Source organism: Rhinichthys klamathensis, unplaced genomic scaffold (assembly GCF_029890125.1).
Source record: "Rhinichthys klamathensis goyatoka isolate OS25496 unplaced genomic scaffold, OSU_Roscu_1.1 h1tg000359l_1, whole genome shotgun sequence".
Lineage (NCBI taxonomy): Eukaryota > Metazoa > Chordata > Actinopteri > Cypriniformes > Leuciscidae > Rhinichthys > Rhinichthys klamathensis.
Window position 1 is genome coordinate 137800 of NW_026606868.1, and position 24661 is coordinate 162460.

The following is a 24661-nucleotide window of genomic DNA, read 5'->3' on the forward strand; positions in this document are numbered from 1 at the left end:
TACAGAAATGTGCAGAAGAAAAGATCTGCCGCTACTTGTTTCATTGTCATTTACAAAAAAAAACATATATATATATAAAACTTTTTTTATCCTATAAGTAGACATACACAAACTACGATGGAAAGACATTTACCGAATAAATCCCTTGATGCACAATTAAAAAAAATTTACTGAAATTTAGAATTAAAGTCTACGGTCTATTTTTATGAGTCTCAACGTAGAATATGAAATAATGAGGTTAATGAAAAATGAAAACTTTATTCACATTTTTTTTTACACATGTGCTTGGAAAACAATGCCATAACAGGACAAAATAAAACAGTCTTATGTTAGTCTGATAAATATTAAGGCACAACACACATAAATCTATAAGGCAGTCAATCTTCATAATAGAAACTCTTTGGTCATCTTGTCACATGAAGAACAACAGCTGTCTTCACTAATGAGAAATCAACGCATTGTTTTTGAAAATACATATGATTTATGTTATGTACTGTATATATACCGTAAGTTACTGTACATCATTTTGTAAAAACAATCAAGTTTTTAATGTTCTGCCCTCAACAGTTTTTGTTGCATAAACTGTGCGTACAGTGTGTGACCAGTAAATGAGAGGATGGTAGTGCTTGGTAGGGTTAATACAAATTTTTTTTTTGTTTAATACAATTAAATCAGCAACAAGAAAGTGCTGAGTTGGATAAATGTTATGGCCTAAAACCCGAAAAGTACAACATGACAAGGCACTGACAGTTACACAAAACCACATCCTTATTATTTTCCTGGCTTCCTGTAGTACGGTAGATTGAAATGCCACTTAGATGAACCTAACAAATCAAATACAGGCCTGCAACCACAGGAGAGCGGTTATAAGGAATGTTTTCTAGAATCTGCCTTTTCGGCTCCAGCTGCATGTACACTGCTGCTCTGCTCTTGCCCATCAGTGACCCATCTGAGAGGTGACGAGGGTGTAGTACGCCCCCTTCTGGTGGAGGAGCTGATGATGTGTCCCCTGCTCCACCACAACCCCATTTTGAATCACAGCTATACGGTCTGCGTTCTGGATGGTGGACAGCCGGTGGGCTACAATGATGCATGTGCGACCCTCACGCGCCTTATCCAGAGCATCCTGCACTATCTACTCACAGGACAGAGAGGGACACAAAGGGAAGCAAGAACATTATCTTCACTATTTTCAAGCAGGTGTGAATCTCAATTTTCCTGTAAATACAGGAACAGATTGAATACTGTCTGTATGAACAGGTGAGCAAAGTCCATTCAATTCTCAAACTCATGATAGTTATTTATGGTTTATAACCATAGCGATATATAACACTCTAAAGAATGAACTGTGATCGTACCTTCTCACTCTCAGTGTCCAGAGCAGATGTGGCTTCGTCCAACAGCAAGACTTTGGGGTTGCGGAGGATGGCCCTCGCTATAGCAATACGCTGCTTCTGCCCTCCTGACAGCTGTGTACCCTTGTCACCTGCCTGCGTTTGGTATTTCTGCAACCAAAAACAAATAAATAAAAAATTCACACAATAAGATCTAGTTTATGACTGTAGACTTAAAAGACGTATAGTTGGTTATAAGATTAGAACATTTAGAGAGTTTATTGCATTTCCAATATCTGATATCTGCATTGAGGGATTTATTCGGTAAATGCGTTTCCATTGTAGTTTACGTGTATGTCTTCTTATAGGATAAACATTTTTTTAGAATGCACATCTTGCTGTTTTCATCCAGCGGTTTTTATATCCCAAAATTTGCATAAAAATAGGTGGATGGAAACAGCTCATTGTTTAAAAGTTTGGGATCTGCATCATTTTTAAATATTTTATTCATTTACTTGATCAAAAATACAGAAAAAAATGATATTGTGAAATATTATTACAATTTAAAACAAATTCTTTCTATTTTAATATATTTTAAAACCTAATTCCTGTGATGGCAAAGCTGAATTTTCAGTATTATCAGATAGCATACATATCCGGGGCTCAATATGGCTCAGTTCTGGCAGCGGCATATGGGCCGTATCTGGCCCACAAACAGCAAGCCACAACTCACCCTAAAACCGGCTTGATGTGTGTGGGCCAAATATGGCCCATATGACCTTTGCTGCTGCCAGAACTGACCCATATGTGCCATACTTGGCCCAGATGAGGCCCGGATATGTATGCTATTGCCACACACACTCAGGTTGAATCATCGCTGTCATTCCATGTGGTATCGTGGGAGATGTGGGCCTCAACTGGGCCAGATGTCATTTTCTATCTGGAGCAATGTTGAAATGGTTGTTCTGCTTAATAATTTTGTGGAATCCATGATACATTTTTTTCACAGGATTCTTTGATTATTAGAAAGTTAAAAAGAAAAGCATTTATATATATATATATTCTGTGTGTTTTTTGTACCTGTGGTAGCCCCTCTATGAAGGAGTGTATGTTAGCAGCCTTAGCGGCTTGTTCAATCTCCTCGTGGCTGACTTTTCTGTTGTTGTCTCCGTATGCGATGTTCTCTGCCAGGCTGCAGTCAAACAGCACAGGCTCCTGGGAAACAATGCCAATTTGAGAGCGCAGCCAGTGGATGTTCAGCTTCTTGGTGTCATTTTCATCCAGCATCTGTTAACAAAGGGTAACTGTAATTAGTTTGGGCAAATAAATATGATTTATTACTGGTATAATAGATTTTTTAGACTTGATTATATCATTGGATTTGTTACAATCTATCATGCTTTTTGACTTAACGGTCTATTTATTTTGCTATAATATTTATTTTATCTTTTTTTTTAAATGTAGTTATGTTCACATTTATTATAAAAATGCAGTGTGGTCACATTTCTTTTTGACTACCTTGGAATGTGGTTTGATCGATTGGATCACAAAAAATTAGGAACCGTTTACACTTTTAAGTGCTGTCCACTTGTGATTGAATCACCTGAAACATTGTTAATGGCATGTAAACAGGTCTGTGTTATATGACAGTCATAAGGACCTGAAGTATGCAGGTGAAAGAGAACCATCCTTTGATGCGCATGTCTGGGTTTCCTTTTTCTGGCCTCCCGTATTGGTAATAAGTTACCTTATCATTGACCTTGAGAGAGGTAATACGATTTTGACTTTTGTGAATTTAGTGTGAGTGTACTGTATAACAGTGTATGTGCATGAGTGACATTTCGCTGAGCTGGATCAGTGATTAGAGACCGTTAAAGCTACATGTCAATTGAGGTACCTGGGAAAAGAGTGGCCTTTGGGCTACTTGTCCGTCTGTGTTTTCACCTACCACTTTGCCTTGCTGAGGGTCATAAAATCTCTCCAGTAGCTGGATGGTGGTGCTCTTGCCACAGCCACTGCTGCCCACCAGGGCGAGAGTTTGCCCCTTCTTCACCCGGAGCCTGAGCCCCTGTAGCACTGGTACATCCGGCCGGGCCGGGTAGTTAAAACGCACATCTTCAAAACCCACATTCCCTTCAAATTTATCCTGCAGAAATCACAGGAAACAGCCACATTAGTGCACACGTGTATATACTAGTCTTGACATGACACAGGGTATTTACGGTGGGCAGAGTCCAGCTCTGTCTGAGTGCTTATCAGATTAGGATGGAGCTGCAGAACCGATAAATGATTAATTTTCGGGACTGATGCCTGGGACAGTTAATCATGACAGGCTTCTAGGAACTCTGAGATCTTGCCTAGAGGTAACACTCACTATAGTTTAAAACATTTTTTATCTCTTGTTGGGAATACTGTATATCCTGGTGTTCATATGTATGTAGTGTACGAAAGGAATACCGGCTTGTCTCCATTCTCTGAGGCGTTGTCAATGGCTGGGACTCTGTTGATGAGCATCAGTACATGAGAAGCAGACATCTTGGCCTTGGCGTAGTTTGGAGTGAAGGAGTTTGCCTCTCCAACAGCCATTGCTCCATACACAACAGCTGAGATCACACTGAGAGACAGAAACAGATATATTACCCATGGTTATTATCGTTAACTAAAACAATTTAAAAAAAAAACATTTTTCGAAACAAAATAAACGTTAGCTGAAATAAAATAAAATTTATATTTAAAAAATATTTTATTTCAGCTATTTGCCAAGACAACATTTTCTTTTAGTTTTAACTTGAAGTACTAAATAACTAAAACTAATAAATAAAAACCATATAGACGTATTTAAAACAACAACAAAACGACTAAAACATCCAGGATTTGGAAAATGAAACTGAAACACTGGCCAATGTTGTTGGAGGTTTCACGCATCAGTAATGTACTCAGAGCAGAGAGTGAAAGTTGAATAAGCAGAGTGTGTCTGTACATAAAATATGTACAGAGCCTGTACAGAAATACTGAAATCCACAAAACATAATGGGAGACATATCAGAGTTCAAAAGAGGACAAATTGTTTGTGTGCGTCTCGCTGGCTCATCTGTGACCTGGACAGCAAGTCTTTGTGGTGTATCGAGAGCTACGGTATCCAAGGTAGTAACTGTCGACTTAAGAGGAAAATGTCTGAAAAGGATGTCCAGGTACTAACCAGGATTGTATCCAAAAAAAACATAAAACCACTGCTGCCCAACTCACTGAAGGATTAAATTTGCACCTTGGCTTTCCTGTTTCCACCAAAACTGTTCGTCGGGAGCTCAACAGAGTCAATATTCATGGTCGGGCTGCTATAGCCAAACCTTTGGTCACTCGTGCCAATGTGAAATGTCAGTTTCATTAGTGCCAACAGTGCAAATCTTGGGCTGTGGACAATGTGAGACATGGTCTCTGATGACTCCACCTTCACTGTCTTTTCCACATTATCTGTAGAATTTACGTAGAATTTACAGTGTGGAGAAGCCCCAAAGCGGTTGCAGCCCAGAGTGAAGCACGGGGGTGGTTCAGTGGATTAGTGATGGTTTGGGCTGCAATATTATGGCATTCCCTATACTGTGCTTAATGCACACATCACTGCCAAGGACTACCGAACCATTCTGGAGGACCATGTGCACCTAATGGTTCAGACATTGTACCTTAAAGGGGGTGACATGTATCAGCACGATAAGGCACCAATACACACAGCAAGACTTGTGACAGCAATAAAGCTTACTAAAATAAAGAAAAATACAAATTACAGTATTGAGTTAATGAAAATACTGATGTTTTCCCAACTCATTATTCCAGTTATTATCAGTCAGATTACATTGCATATATGATGTACCGGTATATGTGTTGCCCATTTCATCATGTTTATTAGTTCTCTTAAAGGGTTAGTTCACCCCAAAATGAAAATTCTGTCAGTAATTACCCACCCTCATGTTGTTCTAACCCCGTAAGACTTTCGTTCATCTTCAGAACACAAATTAAGATATTTTTTATTAAATCTGAGAGCTGGATCACTCCTCCATAGGTTTCTAAGGGATTGAAACTTGCCGGCAGAGCCGGCCGAGCCACTAAGCGACCGTTGCAATTGCAAAGGGCCCCGTGGCCAGCAGAGGGCCCCCTAGAGTCACTGCTAGCTGGGGGGGGGGGGTAACATACAATAAATAAATAAAAAGAAATGGACCTACAGCGCTCTTTATCAGGCATCATGATAAGCACAGAGTTGTTATTTATTTAGTTCTGTATTATGGCAAATCAACCGGGAGCTCCCCGCGAAGGCGCGCGCGCGTCTTGATCCCGACTGCCCCTATGATGTCACTCGTTGTCACTTGGTCAGTCAGTTAGCGACTCCGACGAATCGACGATGTCTGACAAGAAACGAAAATATCTTTCTGGCCAAGAAAAACGACAAAAAAGAGCCTGGAAGAAGAGAAGAAGCGAGAAGATAAAGGTACGTAAGCCTGTAGGCTTAATTTTCCGATTTCTGTAATATGGATAATCTGCACTAAAAGTCTTAACATTAGCCTAAATCGTGCTTGTATTAATTTTCTACAGTTGTTTAATTTACATGCTAATAACATGCTGCATAAAATTGGTTTAGTATTAGGCCTATACCATTTGCTGTGGTGTTACTGTTAAAGCATTTAACAGAACAATATAAACCCAGTTTGGATTCTACACTTAAGGGCTAACATTAGTTTACTCCTTATGTCCCCTTAGGAGTACTATTAAAGTAACGTTATGCTGCCAGTAAGCAAAGCTCCAGCTGTTGGTGAGTATAAAGGGGCTGTAAAATGATAACCTTCTGCATTTTAAAAAATTAAGTCTAACTTTATGTATAATTATTTTCTTTATTTGGATTGGATTTTAATAGTTATATTGAAATGTTACCTTATTCTTAATATTGTTACTATTGATCTTCTTTGTGGTGTTTTAGATGTTATTGTTAATTTTGTTTATTTGAAAAATCTATTTATTATTTTATATAATATTATATTTAAATGTTATTCTATTTGCTCTATTTAATTTAAATTGTATATATATATATATATATATATATGTGTGCTGTAGTTTGTGACTCTTAAACTCTGGTGTCAATAAAAATGTATCTTTGTTCAGTGATAATCACTTTATCTGTCTTTTTATTCAGCAAGTTTGTGTGTGTGTGTGTCTTGCACTGCCATTCAGCTCAGTGGTATCATAATTTTCCTGTTAGACATCAAACATAGTATATACAGTATAATATAGTTATATAGTATGGTATAGTTATAAGGTAGTCATTGCTTTTCTTTAGGCCTTAAAACGGTCAAAGGGGCCTCCAACCAAATTTTGCTTAGGGCCCCCAAAGGTCTAGGGCCGGCTCTGCTTGCCGGCCCAGAAAAGTTATTAAAGACATTGTTAAAATAGTCCAAGTGACTACAGTGGCTCAATCTTAAGTTTATCAAGCGACGAGAATACTTTTTGTGTGCAAAAAAACAAACAAAAATAACGACTTTATTCAACTATTCATTTCCTTCTCTGTGGGCCTCGAGTTAGTTCATGTAGTGTAACTGCACAGCGCTTCTGGTTGTACGTCACATATATCACACACATGACCAGCGTTGGCCAATAGTGAGCCTACGTGTGACGTACAACAGAAGCGCTGCGCAGTTTCACTACGTAAACTAACTCGAGGCCCACAGAAGCCTATGGAGGAGTGATCCAGATCTCAGATTTAATCAAAAATATCTTAATTTGTGTTCCGAAGATGAACGAAAGTCTTATAGAGTTGGAACAACATGAGGGTGAGTAATTACTGACAGAATTTTCATTTTGGAGTGAACTATCCCTTTAATAACTGATTGATTAAATAGCAGTGTTTAGCCATAGCCTCCAATTCTAAGTTTTAATTATCTCTGTTTGAAAGCCCTCTTTTTAGATAACATGAATCTTCTTGAATCTTCTATCTGCAAATGTAATGGATCACCAGCCTCATCTGTATGTTGTCTTAGAGACCATCTACATTCATGGCACATCTGGTTAGTTTTTTTGTACTTTTCTTTCTATAATCATTAACTGACACTGTAGAAACCAGCAGACTTTGGACCTTCCAGTCCACTCCCACCAGACACCTGTACTTCAGTGTGTTTTATCTTGAGTGTGGAAATATTGCGCATGTGTCTCTACTACCTGATCTCACTCACATTTGAACTACCTGTGACAGACACACAAAACTACTCTGGATCATGTTAATACTACTGTGGAGTCTTTTCTCCACATATTCCTCCGTCTGCTGTGAGTGGGTCTAATAACAGTCATGTATCGAGTCACTTACAGGAAGACGCCCTCGAAGGTCATCAGCTTCTGTTCAATGAGCCAAGAGCCGAACTTGAAACAGCCAGCATAGGCAAAATAGATCATCGCTTGAGAGAAAGAGAACGTCAGGCCGAAAACATGTGCTTTTTTCTTAGCGTTTCTAGGGAAATCAGACAAACATCAATTATCTCACAAGCTCATTTTGAATCCTAACAGATATATAACAGACATTTACAGAATTATTATTAGTCAATTTAAACATACTTGTAGGGCACAACTAAGTTCTCCTCATACAGACTCTCAAACTTGCTTTCCCTGGTCAACGAAACCACAGTGCGGATATTTTCAATGGCTTCTGTTGCAATCTAAATGGGAAAAATACATTGTGGACAACATAGTGAAATAAAACAGTTGATTTAAGTTTAGCCACATTCAAGTTTATGCATTAAATGTTCACCTTCCCAGCATGCTCAAGCTCTTTCTTGTCTTTTAGAGCATGTCCTGCCAGTAACTTCATCTGGATGGCTCCAGCCACAGCCATGATTGGCACAATGGAGAGAATGAGGAGGGTCAACTGCCAGCCGTACACAAATGAGATGATAATGGCGGTGCCCAGGTTGGCCACATTCTGTGCCAGTGTTGCCATTCTCACTCCAGTTGCCTGTGGGAAATAAAGTCATGGTGCCGTTTGAGATGAGCTACTGTGTTAAATGGGTACCAATGTGAATTTATAGTAAACAAAACATTTAATTTACATTTCAACAATTATACAATTACATTTTTTTATTTAATGACCAATATTTTACTTCATTTGTACACCATCAAAATGTACAATTGTTGTCATGTTGCTAAAGCACACCAAACAGAAATTGATTTGAGCTTATTTTCACAAAAATACAGTAAAAGAGTAAGTAAACAGAGAATATCATCAATAGTTATGAACTTCTTTGTTACTGAACATGGGTATCAATTTAGGAGATTGGCACAAAGTTCTATGTAGGACTATGTGTTACTCTTTGTTGATAGAGTGAGACTTACGCCCTGCACTTGAGCTGTATCTGCAGCCAGCCTGGTGGTCAGCGCACCCACACTGTTCTTAGTGTCATCATACCAGCTCAGGTCCTAAAATACACAGACAGGTGTTGTCCTACCCTCCATCAACTGACATTCATGAATAGGTTCTTTGGGGTTGACCTTCTTATGACTGGTCTATGTCAATTATCATCTCACCTGTCTCATCATGGCATTGAAAGCTTTAAACCTTAGTCGCATGGTCAGAATCTCACCAGCTTTCCCAAAAGTGTAACCCTAAAAGAAATTAAAATATTAAAAAAGGAAAAAAAAAAGAGTGAAAATGACACCAGAATAAGACCATTTAGACTGTTGGAAGCAAGATTTTTGAAAGGGGGACGTTCACGAGTTTACACCAAAGATCCAGGCAAGACAAGATTAAACATAATTGCCTACAACATTGAAATATGCCAGTTTAATGTAGACATGTAAGCTATGTATCGTTTCTTTTGCAACGACTCGATTATTTTTCCAGTCATAGACCAGCGCTCAAGCACTGACTAGAATCCAGAATTCACGTGCTCAAAAATGTGTTTCGCGCTGACAACAATCCAGCGCTGACTAGAATCACGCAGCGGAGGAATGGAAAGTTGACAAGCCATTAAAAAAAAAGTAGGCCTGTTGACTTAAGAACCACTTATATATTTTCAATAAATCATGTTCCCATTCACTACGGCGACGAATTTTAAAATTAATTAAACTAAATTCTATTTATAAGGTAAAACCTTTAAATTTTTGGGCATTTACTAATGCCAATGCCTAATGCCAAAATGTTTTCTTTGCTCACCAAGTAATTTACTGGTCAGGCATTATTGTTAACTCGCAAGACTGTAAGGAGAAAATGACAATTTGATGGATAATTTAAATATATTCTGTAATCACATCAGTTGTGCTGCTTAATATTTTTGTTGAAACTGATCCTTTTTTTCAGGACTCTGTATTGTTGAGGAAATAAAGAACAGTAAATATTTTAATATAAAGCTTTTGCAACATATATTAATAATATATATATTATAATACACTTAAAATGAAAAACTTATTTTTAGTACATTTAAATTGACCTTTTCTAATCATTTCTGTTCTTTTTACTTTTTTTATTTCTACAAAAGTTAAATGTAATCATTCAGCATTTCAAATCTTTAGCATTGGTAGTTTGAAGAAGCAAATAATTGACAGCTATGTCTGCTATTCATTGGCGTAGACAAAGTGGTATTTCACAACAGTCATAAGATTTTAGATAAGAAAGATCACAATAACTTTTTACCTTCTTCATCTCTGACTTTTGAATTGAATATGTATTAAGATGGCACCCAAGAACTGTATTATATAGGGTGTCTTAGGCTAGTTCTACAATTTTCATTTAGTGTGAAAGTTGGTTAAAGTTCATTGTGTGTATTCAAATGTAAATGATAACACAAAACAAACCTGTAAGAACAGAGTGAAAAAGGACACAACCCCAATGGCAGCAAACAGCAGAGAGTAGAGTTCAGACCTCTGCCTTACAACATTCTGATCTATCTCAGCAAACACCTACAGAGGAAAGAGGAAAGAAAGAAGAGGTGGGCCATAAATGTATGAGTAATGTCTCAATATTGTTGACTGTCAATAATGGTAATTATTAAGATATCATTTTCTTGTACAACATACAGCAATGATTTTAGAGAAAATAACAGCAAATGCGGGCTGCATGCCTCCGTTGATGGTGGCACATAAAACTCCAACCACCATGTACGGCCATTCCGGTTTATTCAGTTTCAGGACCGTCAGGAAGGAGATGTTTGGAACCTTTTCCTACAGAGAAGTAAAATACAAAAAAACTTAAAACGAAAAGAAGTATGTAAAATAATTACAATCAAATAAAATGAATAATTTTAATTGAATCTTGATCGTAATATGAAGTTCCTTAAAAAAGGAAAGAAAAAATGATTTAATTTATGAAGATGACACTCACAGCGAAATAATGTCACCAGACAGATGGATTTATGCAACTTTTTTTAAACTATCCCATTTTGGTTTGATTTGAATTGGATGTATAAAAATAAAGCTATTAAAAGGAATTAAATTGATGAATTAATTGATAAATATAGGCAATTATAGCCTCAGTTTCTTACTTCCTCTATCTGTTTCTCTTCATCCTGCTGATCTTTTTCTGAGCCACTTCTGGATTTCTGTCTGAAGAGTGTGTGATCATTTAGAGAGGTGACTGAAGGACTCTTCTCATCCATAGTCATCTCTTCTTTGTCCTCCTCTGTGTCCTCTGTGCTCTTAAACATCTGTGATGTAAAAACAGGAACTCAAATTGGACCCCATTTACATTCTGAACACATTTTCCCTGTATAACACTGTTTCCCTGCTAAACAGAAGATCAAGTTATGACATTTTGATTAAAAATTACAGACTCAATGTGATGTTAATGCCGTTTCATGTTTTAAATAGGCTTTTTTTAACCTTTAATGAAAGAACAGTAGGAGGAGAGACAGGAAACATTGGGAGAAGAGAGGGGGAACAGGATAGGGTGGCCATTTCCATAACACCAAAAAGGAGGACACTTTGCGGCATTTAGTGAGGCAAGAATAATTGCATAGGACTCTGGTGTACTCGCAAAAGCAATGCAGTTTTGTCCATCATATCGATGGTATCATGATACAGTGATTCTGAAATAGCCTACTCTATTCATTGACAGACCATTTGATCTACGATATATCTTGATGTAGACCTATGTGTAACAGAAGAGGCAAAAAAGTGTATTTGTATTTATTCAAGACATTGTGATGTCTGTTTCAAAAACTGACCACTGAGATGAACCTGTCTTGCAAAGTGCACAGAGCCTGAAAACATAACATTTCTGGACTTCTGGGAATAAAAGAAATACATAAACAAATAATGAATGCGAAAAATAAATAAATACACATTTCAGTTCTTAACAAAGAGGTTCACCCTCCGCAGCAGCTCAGGCGACAACAGCACTTGATATAAATTCGTGCTCTTTTGTCCATTCCGGATTAAATGAGGTCTGACGTTTCGGCATGTTAACGTTATGATATGACGTAGCCAGCACGTGGAGGCTTGTTTACGTTTTTAACCAATGATATATCAGATATTTATTTGACACCGCTTTCAGCCAATCATTTGTTTGACCAGAGATCTTACGGCATTAGACGCTATGCTGCTGCGTCCCAATAAAGATTCAAGAGCGGGGTTTTTTTAGGCCGATTTAGCGCAACTCCAAAAAGGAGGACAAATGAGTGTCCGGCTTGAGGCTGCGCCGGACAGGGGGCTTAAAATCCGGACTGTCCGGCCAGAATCCGGACGTATGGCCACCCTAGAACAGGACCCGGAAAGGCCCTCAAGCCAGGACTTGAACTCGGGGTGCAGCTCCACCAGATATAAGAGTGTTGCCACAAAGCTCCAGCTTTTCAATGGCAACGGGCTTCAGTTGCAAATGGAGCTCAAGTGTGTACAAGTGTTGTACTATGGGTTTCTAACCTGCATAGTAACAAGAGTATGGTAGATTCCCTTTCTCTCCATCAGTTCCTCATGTGTGCCCAGTTCTGCTATTTCACCATTCTGGAATCCAGCGATGACATCAGCGTTCCGAATAGTGGACAGCCGGTGAGCCACTATAATGGTGGTTCTGCCCAGCCTCACCTTTTCAGATGTAAATTTTTTTTTTATATATATATATATATATATATATACACAAAATGTTCTGTGTATTTCCAGACTTTTCTGGACTGCTATATTTTTTTATTACCTTATCTAACGCTGCTTGCACGATGGTCTCACTCTCGGCATCCAGAGCAGACGTAGCCTCATCAAGAAGGAGGATTTTTGGATTGCGCACAAGTGCTCTTGCAATAGCAATACGCTGCTTTTGTCCACCACTCATCTGGGTGCCCCTGTCTCCAACCAGCGTCTCAAATTTCTGAAAATGACCAGAGATATTGGTCAGAGCATACCTGATCAATCTTTGTTATCAGATCAAATCATCACCTTATACATAATAATTATTTTGCAAGGTCTTATCCTACATCAGGGAGCTTCATGATGAAGTCGTAGGCATTGGCTTCGCGTGCAGCCTGCTCAATCTCCTCTTGGGTGACATCTTGGCGACCATAGCGGATGTTTTCTGAGATGGTGGTGGCAAACAGCACTGGCTCCTGACTGACTACCCCAATCAGTTCTCTCAGACTTCGAACATTCAGAGAGCGAATATCATGACCGTCAATAGTCACCTGATGAGTTAGAGGAAAAGAAAAAAGAAAAAAGTTTGGATGAAGGACAGAAAGTTCAAATAGTTCATACCTCTCTGGCTCTCTTTCTACTTACCGTTCCTTCTTGTGGGTCATAGAAGCGTTGTAGCAGCTGGACTGTTGTGCTTTTCCCACACCCACTGCTGCCCACCAAAGCAATGGTCTGTCCACTCATGACTTTAAGATTCATTCCATTCAGGACCTACACAGCCAAAAGAGATCCATAGCTAGTCATTTAATTCTGTCAAGTTATTTTGTTCAAGTTATTATTATTTTTTTAAATCATTTGATGTTCCTACTTTAACATCCTGTCGTGACGGATATTTGAAGTGAACGTTTTTGAACTCTATGTTTCCTTTTACAACATCAAGTTTGTAACCTTCCTCCGAGAAACTGTTAATGTTGGGTTCCTGTTGGTGAAAAAAAAGAATTGTGAGATTTAAAATACAAATTCCAGTAAGGGATAGAGGTAAATTCACAATCAAACCTCATTCAGACTAATAGACGTCAATAACGTCTCGGTTACGGATGTAACCCTCGTTCCCTGAGTAGGGAACGGAGACGTTCCGTCGGATGACGACGAATGGGGGTTTCGCTTAGAAGCCAATCAACTTCAAATACTTCAAAACGAGCCAATGGCAAAGAAATGCCATGGGTCTGCGGAATTTGCATAGCGTAACTCCGCCTCACCTCGTGAGTATATAAGGAGAACGCTGGCAGCAAATAGCATGTTTCTTCGCTGAGGAGCCAACCTGAGTTCAGGCGATCCCCGCGGTACAGCGGAAGTGGCAGGAAGACGGAACGTCTCCGTTCCCTACTCAGGGAACGAGGGTTACATCCGTAACCGAGACGTTCCCTTTCGTTGTCACTCCGAGTTCCGTCGGATGACGACGAATGGGGATACCAGTCTAATCACGCCACTTCTCAGCTGTCTTCCAGTGCCCTGCGTAAATCTGAGATCCCTGTCGTGAGACTAGCACGGACGAAGGACTCCTATTTAACACAGGAAAACCAAGGTACACTGGGGAGCATATCCCAGGTCTTAGGGAAGTATGCAATTACTGCCAACCCAGAGGGGGGGACTTAGAAATACACATATGACCCCGAGGGATGCATATGGGGAATCACTGGGGTATCCAGCCGCAGGTGGAATATTTCAACCCCAGGGGTGGCAAGGTGGCTTGCCAAGGGAAAGACACATGCTCAGAGAGGCTTACAGTGGGAATACACATGTGGGGGTAGCTCCGGGAGGTACCATGCACACGGGAGGCACCTAGCCGACGCACAGGCAAGAGACACTGGCGCCGACGTCAGGAGTGCTGGAGGAGCTCAGGGCTTTCGGAGAAGCTCACCTGAGGAGAATATCGCACGTATCCAGTCCGTAGAGTGGAATGGCGAGCAAGCGAAGACACCTGAGCGGGTCCGGTACTAGCTGGTTGAAGCGAGTACATGAGAGGACACAGGCTCCACTCGGAGATTGTAGAATCTGGCGAAAGTGTTAGGTGTTGCCCAGCCTGCAGCTCTGCAGATGTCTGTTAGCGAGGCGCCATGCGCTAGAGCCCAAGAGGATGCCACACTCCGGGTGGAGTGGGCAGTCACACCAAGGGGGCACGGTCGACCTTGCTGCTGGTACCAAAGCAATGGCGTCCACTATCCAGTGAGACAACCTTTGCTTGGAGAGAGCCTTTCCCTTCAGCTTCCCACCATAACAGACAAAGAGCTGGTCTGAGGTCCTGAAACACTGCGTTCTGTCTACATAGATGCGAAGAGCACGTACTGGACAGAGCAGTGCCAAGGCTGGGTCTGCCTCCTCCGGGGGCAGCGCTTGCAGGTTCACCACCTGGTCCCGGAAGGGAGTGGTAGGAACCTTGGGCACATATCCAAGCCGGGGTCTCAGGATCACGTGAGAATAGCCCGGCCCGAATTCTAGGCACGCTTCGTCAACGGAGAATGCGTGCAGGTCCCCCACCCTCTTAACGGAGGCCAATGCAGTCAGAAGCGCTGTCTTCATAGATAGGAAGTTTAGCTCGACTGACTGCAAAGGCTCAAAGGGAGCACTACGCAGGGCAGTTAGGACCACTGCGAGGTCCCAAGAGGGTACGAGAGGAGGGCGAGGAGGATTCAGTCTCCTCGCTCCTCTCAGGAACCTGACGATCAGGTCATGCTTCCCCAAAGACTTACCTTCTATAAGGTCATGCTGTGCGGCAATAGCGGCTACATAGACCTTAAGGGTGGAGGGAGACAGCCTTCGCTCCAACCCTTCTTGAAGAAAGGAAAGCACAACACTGATCGAACAACTCCGGGGCTCTTCTCGGCGAGAAGAGCACCAGCTGACGAAGAGGTTCCACTTCAACGCATAGAGGTGTCTCGTGGACGACGCTCTAGCGGAAGTGATGGTAGCCGCCACCGCTGGTGGCAGGGTACTCAAACCTGCCTCGTCCCGTCCAGGAGCCACACGTGGAGGTTCCACAGATCGGGACGAGGGTGCCATAGGGTGCCCCGTCCCTGAGAAAGGAGGTCCTTCCTCAGAGGAATCGGCCAAGGAGGTGCTGTCGCGAGGAGTACAAGTTCGGAGAACCAGGTCCGGGTGGGCCAGTACGGCGCGACCAGAGTGACCTGCTCCTCGTCCTCCCTGACCTTGCGCAGGAGTTGTGCAAGAAGGCTCACTGGGGGAAACGCATATTTGCGGCCCCGCGGCCAGCTGTGCGCCAGAGCATCCGTGCCGAGCGTGCCCTCGGTCAGGGAATAATACTGGGCGCAATGGGTCGAGTCGTGAGAGGCAAACAGATCTATCTGTGCGTCCCCGAACTGGTCCCAAATCAGCTGAACCGTCTGGGGATGGAGTCGCCAATCTCCGGGGAGGGGCTGAAGCCGTGACAGCTCGTCGGCTGCACAGTTCAGGGCTCCAGGGATGTAAATGGCTCGAAGCGACCTCAGATGCTTCTGACTCCATAAGAGGAGGTGGCGGGCGAGTTGCGACATACGGCGGGAGCGCAGACCACCTTGACGGTTGATGTACGCTACAGTGGCGGTATTGTCTGTTCGGACTAGTACGTGTTGATTCTTGAGCACGGCCCGGAAGCGGCGCAGAGCAAGACGTACAGCCTGCAACTCGAGGCAATTGATGTGCCATAAGCGGTGGGGTCCTGTCCAGGAGCCCGCGGCAGCACGTCCATTGCACATGGCACCCCAGCCCGTGGTGGAGGCATCTGTCGTTTCAACAACATGCCGGGAAGCTCGTTCCAGAGGCACTCCTGCCCGTAGAAAGCTGAGGTTCCCCCACGGGGTGAAGGTCTGACGGCAGGTCGGAGTAACTGGTACTCGGAGCGTGCCGTGTTGCCATGCCCACCTCGGGACTCGGTCGCGAAGCCAAAGCTGAAGCGGTCTCATATGAAGCAATCCGAGCGGCGTTGCCGCGGCTGCAGATGCCATATGCCCCAGGAGCCTCTGAAAGAGTTTCAGTGGAACCGCACTCTTGCCCTCGAACTGTCTCAGGCAAGTCAGCAGTGACTGCGCGCGCTCGCTCGTAAGCTGCGCGGACATGGCGACCGAGTCGATCTCCATACCGAGAAAAGAGATCCTCTGCACGGGGCAAAGTTTGCTCTTCTCCCAGTTGACCCGAAGGCCCAAACGGGCTACATGGCGGAGTACCAAATCCCTGTGTTCGCAAAGCTGATCTCGAGAGTGAGCTAGAATCAGCCAGTCGTCGAGATAGTTCAGAATGCGAACCCCGTGTTCCCGGAGGGGAACAAGGGCTGCCTCGACGACCTTCGTGAAGACGCGAGGGGACAGGGCTAGCCCGAATGGGAGAACTGCGTACTGATATGCCTGTCCCTCGAAAGCAAACCGTAAGAACGGTCTGTGTCGAGGGAGAATGGAGACATGAAAGTAGGCGTCCTTCAGGTCGATCGCTGCAAACCTGGTGCCGCACACATTCGAAAACGCGTTTGGCGGTGAGCATCTTGAACGGCAGCCTGTGAAGGGAGCGGTTCAATACGCGCAGGTCCAGGATTGGCCGTAACCCACCGGTTTTCTTCGGGACAATGAAGTAGGGGCTGTAAAACCCGGACCTCATTTCGGCTGGAGGGACAGTCTCGATCGCACCCTTCGCCAGCAGGGTAGCAACCTCCGCTCTCATGATAGGGGCATTGCCACCGACCAAAGTGGAGCGGACTCCCCTGAAGCGGGGAGGAGACCGCGCGAACTGAATCGCGTAGCCGAGCCTGATCGTTCGTGCGACCCAGCGGGACAGGTTGGGAAGCTCTAACCAAGCTCCCAAGGACTGCACCAGCGGAGTCATGCGAACCACAGACTTCCCGTCGGTGGGGCAGCGAGGCGGTATGACTGACCCAGACGTGGACGGCATAGCGGCCCGATGTGGGGGTGCAGTCATGAACCGCGCCCTGACAGAGGAGACCAGGGAAGGACGAACGTTCCACGGGGGTCTGCTCTGCCAGGGGTCTGGCGACAGAGGGGGATGAGAGTGGTGCGGTCCGGGGACGGCACGCACTGTCATCCGGCTCTGGGACAGAGGAGGACGAGGGGTGCACGGCCCGGGGGCGGCGCACCGTGTCGTCCAAGAACTCTGTGTGCTCAGGGATGAACGTGTTATTTCTTTCTTTAACCACATTAGGGTACTGCCCACCCGTGGGTGAGCAGCGGAGAGTGGAGAACAAAAGATTCTCCCCCGGCCCTCCACCGGGGGAAGGAGTGGTCCTGCAACCACCTCCTGAGAAAAACACGTCATCCCTGAGCAGCCCGTCTCAGGAGCGCCGCTTGGCCCGGCGTTTAGCGGGGGGCGGGGCTGGAGAGGGCTGGGGCGCCTTCTTGCGACTTCCTCCGCGACCGGGCCCGGGTGGAGGCTGCTGCTTGGGCCGGGCGGGAGGGGCGGGAGTCGCAGGAGGGCGCCCTCGGCGGCGAACAGACTGAGTACTCTGCCCGGTCGGCTGGGTGGAGGCAGCAGCGGGCCGTCGGGGCAGAATATGCTTGATAGCCTCAGTCTGTTTCTGCGCAGTCGAGAACTGTTGGGCAAAGTCCTCGACTGCACCGCCGAAAAGGCCATCTTGCGATATGGGGGTGTCGAGCAGCCGGGACCGCTCGGCATCCTTCATATCGGCAAGATTAAGCCAAAGATGTCTCTCCTGGACCACGGCTGTGGACATCACCAAACCCAGGGAGCGTGCGGTCACCTTCGTCGCTCGGAGAGCAAGGTCGGTGGCGGCACGCAGCTCATTGAAGAGCCCTGGGTCCGTCCTACCCTCGTGCATGTCCCTGAGCATCTGGGCCTGGTAGACCTGCAGAATGGCCATGGCATGCAAAGAGGTGGCTGCCTGTCCCGCAGCTCTGTAGGACTTCGCCACTAACGTAGACGAATACCTACAGGCTTTGGATGGGTGCTTTGGCTCACCACGAGACGAAGCGCTCTGAGGACACAGTTGCATCGCAACAGAGCGTTCGACCGGGGGAAGCCCAGTGTACCCACGGGCAGCGGCCTCATCGAGGGGAGGAAAGGCGGATGAGATCATCGAGCGGTCACGGGAAGACATGGGAGTCTTCCAGGACTTCGAGATCTCATCATGCACGTCCGGGAAGAAAGGTATCGGGGCCTGACGCGGACGGGGGTCCGCAGCCTGACCCAAATACCAGTCATCCAGCCGCGAGCGCTCGGGACAGGGCGGAGGGTTCCACTCTAGCCCGATGCTCGCGGCGGCTCGAGACAGCATGGCCGTCATCTCTGGATCTGACTCTGGCACAACTGTAGTCACACCCGAAGGCGGCAGCTGTGATGAGTCTTCACTTCCAGCAGACTCCGACCCACCTTGTGATGCTGCAATAGACATGGCATCTTCCTCTGGAGCGCCAAAGGAAACCCGCGGGACACCCGAAGATGATCTCGCCGGAATCCCCTGAACACTCACGGGTTGCAGCATTGGAGAGGGTGCGGCTGGGCACGGACTGATAGTCGGCGCTTGGTTCCAAACCGTCACCCTCAGATCACCCTGGCCACCAGCCGAAGTACTAGCTCTATTTCTAGAGTCAGTAGATCGGGGTGTGGATGAGGGGACCCTCACTCTTGCGAGATCACCGAGTCTTGACCGTAATGCTGCGATGGTCATGTTCCCACAGAGAGAACATGAGTCATCCACGAGTGCTGCTCTAGCGTGATCAATGCCCAAACACACTATGCAGCACCCGTGCCCATCAGAGTCGTCAACCAGCCTACCGCAACCAGAAGTGCACGGGCGAGGCATCTTTAAAAAGACGTGCCACGTGCAAGCTCTTTTGTGAGAATAGAAACCTGATTGTGTTGAAGCGCTCGGGGAGAAACACACTCGCTGTCGAACCACAGACAGATAAGCAGGAAGTGCGCGCTCGCCGAAGATCGCCGTCACACCAACACCAGAGAATCTTGCTCGTTTGAAGAACTGACAATTTCAGGAATAGCTTGTGGAACGAAGGATTAACTTGGCTCCAAAGCGAAAACATGCTATTTGCTGCCAGCGTTCTCCTTATATACTCACGAGGTGAGGCGGAGTTACGCTATGCAAATTCCGCAGACCCATGGCATTTCTTTGCCATTGGCTCGTTTTGAAGTATTTGAAGTTGATTGGCTTCTAAGCGAAACCCCCATTCGTCGTCATCCGACGGAACTCGGAGTGACAACGAAAGGGAACACACTAATTGCTCTACACAAGAGAAAAATGATTCCCCGTGGTCTTCTATTCATTGCATCTCAGCAGGGAACCACCTCTGATCCTGAGACCTGGCCATATATCATGCTGCTAAAACAATGAGGGGAAGTTATGCAACTTGGCTCTGGATTATTTGTGCGCACATTTTTGTCTCTGATTTTATCTCAAAGCGGTTGTCTGCTTACCGTGTGTGTGGTGTTTGTTTAAACTTGACCATCTTAGTCTAAATAAAAGACAAGTTTAGTGCTGTGTGTATGTGTTTTGATTGTCCAGGCTTTTCCTTCTTGGAAAAATGGACAGAAGTTAAATATAAAACAGTTCTGACGTTCTGTCATGTTCAAATATTTAAAACACTGAAGTGAGCTAAATGAGCTGCACTTTCTGAAGGAGAAAGGAGATGTAGATTTACTGTACTTTCACATGGGTGGGATTGGCTAAATGATCTGTACTGTACAAGACAGGACACGACAGGACAGCTGAAGGGATATAACAATGGCCAGAATACATCTGGAACTATAGCACAACAAAGTCAGGAAACAATACAATAAGCCAGGTTTACCTAATATTTCGACAAATGGATTTTCCACCAACTTTTCCAGGGATTCATGATTGCATAAAGTATCTTTAAATTAATTGGCTGAAAAGAAATGGCTGCAAATAAATAAATGTAAACATTTGTACTTATTTACACTACCCTTCAGTATATCAATAAGATTTTTTTTTTTTCTGTAGAAGTGAAAGTAAAGACATTTTTAATGTTACAAAATATTTCTATTTCAAATAAATGCTGGTTAAACGTTCCATTCATCAAAGAACCCAGAATGTTTCTTGAGCACCAAATCAACATATTAGAATGATTTCATAAGGATCATACGACAGTACTGGCCATTGAACATTCAGCTTTGTCATCAAAGGAATACATTACATTTTAAAATAGAAAAATAGAAAATAGTTGTTTTAACTTGTAATAACATTTTACAGTATTACTGTTTTCACTGTATTTTTAGGAGAGACTTCTTTCAAAAACATTAGAAAATCTTACCGACCACAAACTTTTTAACAGTAACATTTCTGTACAAAATGGCCTCAGATATGAATGTGGCTCATGAACATGGGAGCTATTTATACTTATACCATCTTATTAATTAGTTAAATTCTTGGCCTCAAGCCTTTTAAAAGACATGGATGGATATATTGTGTTATGACAATTACTGTAGGAGAATTCAATCTGAACAAGACATGAAATGTCAATAAGAGTTTAGAAGCTATAAAAATGCAGTGCTATTTCTTTTTAAAAGGGGAAGTGTTAGTTTTAGATGGGAGGAACGGTCAGAGTTCAGGTTTAAATTTTTTTTTTTTACTCCTTAATGCAGAGAATAAAATATTAATATCCTGTCTAACACCTCAGGTAGCAATTATATTATGGAACTGCATTGAGGACAATTGTTTTTTTCCCAACATTATGAATTATAATATCCTGAACGAATTTATGATTAGCTAACAATGAGTTCACTCACATGATCAATAATCTGGAAAACTTTGTGGGCGGCCCCTCTTGCACTAGAGAAGGACTGGATGTTAGGAGACGTTTGACCGATGCCGAAAGCTCCAATTAGGACGGAGAAGAAAACCTGAAATAGAGGAACAGAAAATGCACTCGTGAAACAGCCTCATGCATATTTAACAATCTGCTTTAAGTTCCCATGAAGAAAACATAACCACTTGCTATTTATGATGTAATCGTTTTTTTTTTTTTTTTTTATCCTACAATATTTGACATATGACCGAATTCTGGACCAATGTGACTGTGGGCTTTAAATACTGTAGAAGACCAAAGAGTTTCTGAAGTAATGTGTTTGACATAACCCTGCTGTGACTCACCGTTAAAAGTATACCGACATCATACTCTCTAGCCAGGATAAGAGTGCTGCCATACCAAAAGGCCAATGCATAGGACATATAGATCATGAAGAATGTGAAGCCCATAGCAATGTTCACAGTGATGGCCTTCCTTATGCCAACGTTCTTGGCATCCTCTAAGTTTTTGTGATACCTTTGAAAAACAAATAAAAAGGCACATATTTATTATACGGATGCAAAAAACGTATGATGATCACACTGAGTAGAAAATTCCCCACCATCTTCCCCATAATTTTTCCTATTCACGTTTTGGGACAACAATAGACTGAAACTTTTAGGACAAACCCATAAAGTGCTCAAACCGGTTTGGCAGGTGAGCTGGTTTAGGTTAAATTTAAATTGTTTTAGGATACATGAGAGTTCATGTTTTATTATCACTGAGACAAATTGACATTCTGACATTCTAAACAGGATGATTTTCAAAAACACCTCAGTATCTCTTTCTTCTGTCCACCAAAGGCAAAGACAGTTCTGATGGCCGACAGCACTTCCTCAGCCACTGCTCCAGCCTTGGCATAGGCCGTCTGCTCCTTCGACGTGAATGATGTCATCACCTAATGAGACAGGGATAAATTGTTGTTTTTTCATTGATTTAAAATAATATTATTAACCATTTTATTTTTAGCCCATCAACTTTATCTCTCTTTGTGACAATCACATACTTCCATGACACACCGGTAATTTGTAAGCCATAAATTTTGTTTTGTGTATATATATATACTGTGATGGCAGGAATTTGAATTTTTTTAAATAGAAATCAAATAAATGCTGTTTATAATTCCTCTCTCTCTCTCTCTCTCTCTCTCTCTATATATATATATATATATATATATATATCCTTGATTGAACTAAATTAATTGTATTTTCTTTTCTAGATAGTTAGAAAAGGACTATAATAAATGTACTTCAACATGAGTCATTGTGATTGTGTTGAAGGGCACCATGTGGGTCTCTATATTCCTTATCATCCCACCTTCGCGATGATAGCGGCTGAAATCCCGAGTAAAGGGCTAACAGCGAGGATGACTAGGGTCAATTTCCAGCCTTTGACAAAGCCAATGATGATGCCAACGAAAAAGGTGGTGAGATTCTGAAGCAGCATGCCAAGCTTATCTCCAATGCCTTCATTTATTTTGTAAACATCACTGGAGAGGAAAAAAAGAAGAGTGGTGTATATATATGCCATTGTGTGTGTAATATCTAGGTAAATGACTCTTATTGCATGTCATACTCTGTGAGGCGTGTGTTGAGCTGTCCTGTCTCATTGACATCAAACCAGCCAATCTCTTGTTTCATGATAGAGTGGAAGAACTTCTTTCTAAGTCTCTTCACCTGACGTCCTGCTGCAAGAGTCCAAAAGGCCACCTGCATATATGCCGCCACCAAGACTACAAATCCCATGATGCTGTAGTATATAGCATGCCTGAGAAGGGAAAACACGACTATCAGACACTTAGAAAGACTTTTAAATTAATTCAATTAAAACATGAAATATGAAGGAAAATGGCAGTGTTCCAATACAAAGCACATGGGTCTTACCTTGTCATCTGCTCCCCCAAAGTCTCATTACTGGTCTGTGGGAGGGTGAAGTCTAGAGATTAAAACATGACTGCATGTTATTGTTAGTTTTTTTTTTTTAAAGTCACAGATTCCCTGTGTAACAACAACAGTACAGTGATGAGGCATACAAATTATACACTTACCAGGTGGAAGGGTGGTGTTCTTTAAATTCTCTAATATTGTATCGTCCACAAAGCTGTTTGTCATGTCTCCAAATACAATAACCATGAGAGGAAGTACTGCCCCATTGGCCATGGACATGACTGTGCCAAGCAGCATCAGAAAAATATCGACACCATCTGCATAACGAAACTGACAAAAGGACACACTTCTTTGAGAACAAGTTATTCTTTGAGTGAAAATTAAATTAAATAACAAAAATTAAACAACTACATAATCAAACTAAATTAATTATCCACCATGCATTTTTAAGGCTTATACAGTTCAATATTGTTTGGTTGTGGTTACAGACTCAGTCTTGAGTATTTCAAATGTACTTCAAATGTTTTAGTGTATATGATAGTTACATTATTATTGATTTCACAAATAATAATAATAATTAATAATAATAACAATAATAATAATATATTCCACTCACTATCTTTAATGGTCCCACCATCTCCATCTTTTCTTTCTCCTCTTCCTTTCCATTTTTCTCACTGCTGGAAGAAAAAACACAATTAAGTTTCAAGAATTAAAAAAGTAAACAATAAAATAAAAAATGAATTAAATTAAATTTAAAATTATTTTTAAAAAAAATTGCAGTTACATAGGCCCTATTTAACTTTTTTGACTACATAAATGATCTAACCTACCTCTTTCGTGAGAAGATATACTATGCCAGGACATGAACCATAAACCATGATTACAGCTCAAACAAATGTATTTGTAAGAACAAATGGCCGTTGAAACATCAACAGAACATCAACGTAACATTTATTATCACAAAAAAAAAAAAAAAAAAAAACATTTACCTTACATCTCCATTTTCCTCCTTCTTGCCATTTGACAGTTTCAGTTTGGATTTCTTGCCCATTTTATCTCCGATGCTGATAGTCCGGGTAAGTGTTAATCTTAAGTGAATGGTCTGGATGGGGCAGGTGGTTTTGTGCTGTGTCATATAAAAACACTCTATAACACACTGCGCAATTAGAGACAATAAAAACTCTGTAGCATTTTGAGTTGACAGATTGAATAACAAACCTAAGCATACACAGATGATTCCGTCCTACCCCATCAACAGCATTACACAAACATTTAGCTTACATCATAACTTCAAGGCGTTATAATTGCCTAAGGGGTCAGAGAACTGAAATTCTAAATTTCGTCGGTCCCACATTGAAATATCTTGCGCTTTTAAACATTCAAAGTTGGGGAGCATTGACGAGCCTAGAAATTAATCATGTTGCTTACTGTCGCTTTAAACGTTTACGACCCTAAAAAACGTGGTTATCAGAATGTCTCAAATACCATAGGTAAAATCATAAAATTGATTTGTAATCTTATT

General features: G+C 42.6%; 2 protein-coding genes across 2 annotated transcripts in view; one reads left to right on the forward strand and one right to left on the reverse strand.

Moving 5' to 3' along the window:
- The window catches only part of nmt2 (N-myristoyltransferase 2), a 134265-nt gene that overhangs the window by 27460 nt on the left and 82144 nt on the right, over positions 1-24661 (forward strand). The gene's annotated exons all lie outside the window — the stretch shown is intronic.
- abcb4 (ATP-binding cassette, sub-family B (MDR/TAP), member 4) lies at positions 525-24266 on the reverse strand. The gene is made up of 27 exons (XM_056233033.1): positions 24129-24266; positions 23753-23816; positions 23298-23466; positions 23134-23185; positions 22826-23017; positions 22568-22739; positions 22024-22148; positions 21556-21727; positions 21192-21305; positions 13282-13392; positions 13059-13184; positions 12761-12964; positions 12484-12654; positions 12216-12377; positions 10841-11002; positions 10377-10520; positions 10155-10259; positions 8889-8966; positions 8697-8780; positions 8116-8319; positions 7923-8023; positions 7678-7818; positions 3792-3948; positions 3283-3480; positions 2415-2621; positions 1359-1505; positions 525-1135 (listed from the first exon to the last, which is right to left on the reverse strand). The coding sequence occupies exons 1-27, from the start codon at positions 24188-24190 to the stop codon at positions 938-940; spliced, it is 3822 nt and encodes a 1273-aa protein (XP_056089008.1). The 5' UTR covers positions 24191-24266; the 3' UTR covers positions 525-937.

Bases quoted from the DNA above. Each gene is read 5' to 3' on its own strand.
- abcb4 (XM_056233033.1), bottom strand. From the start codon at position 24,190: ATGGGCAAGAAATCCAAACTGAAACTGTCAAATGGCAAGAAGGAGGAA. The intron at 22,740-22,825 runs GTATGACATGCA...TTTCCTCTCCAG, and splicing joins CTCAACACACGCCTCACAGA to TGATGTTTACAAAATAAATG. The intron at 1,506-2,414 runs GTACAAAAAACA...TTTTGGTTGCAG, and splicing joins TCATAGAGGGGCTACCACAG to AAATACCAAACGCAGGCAGG.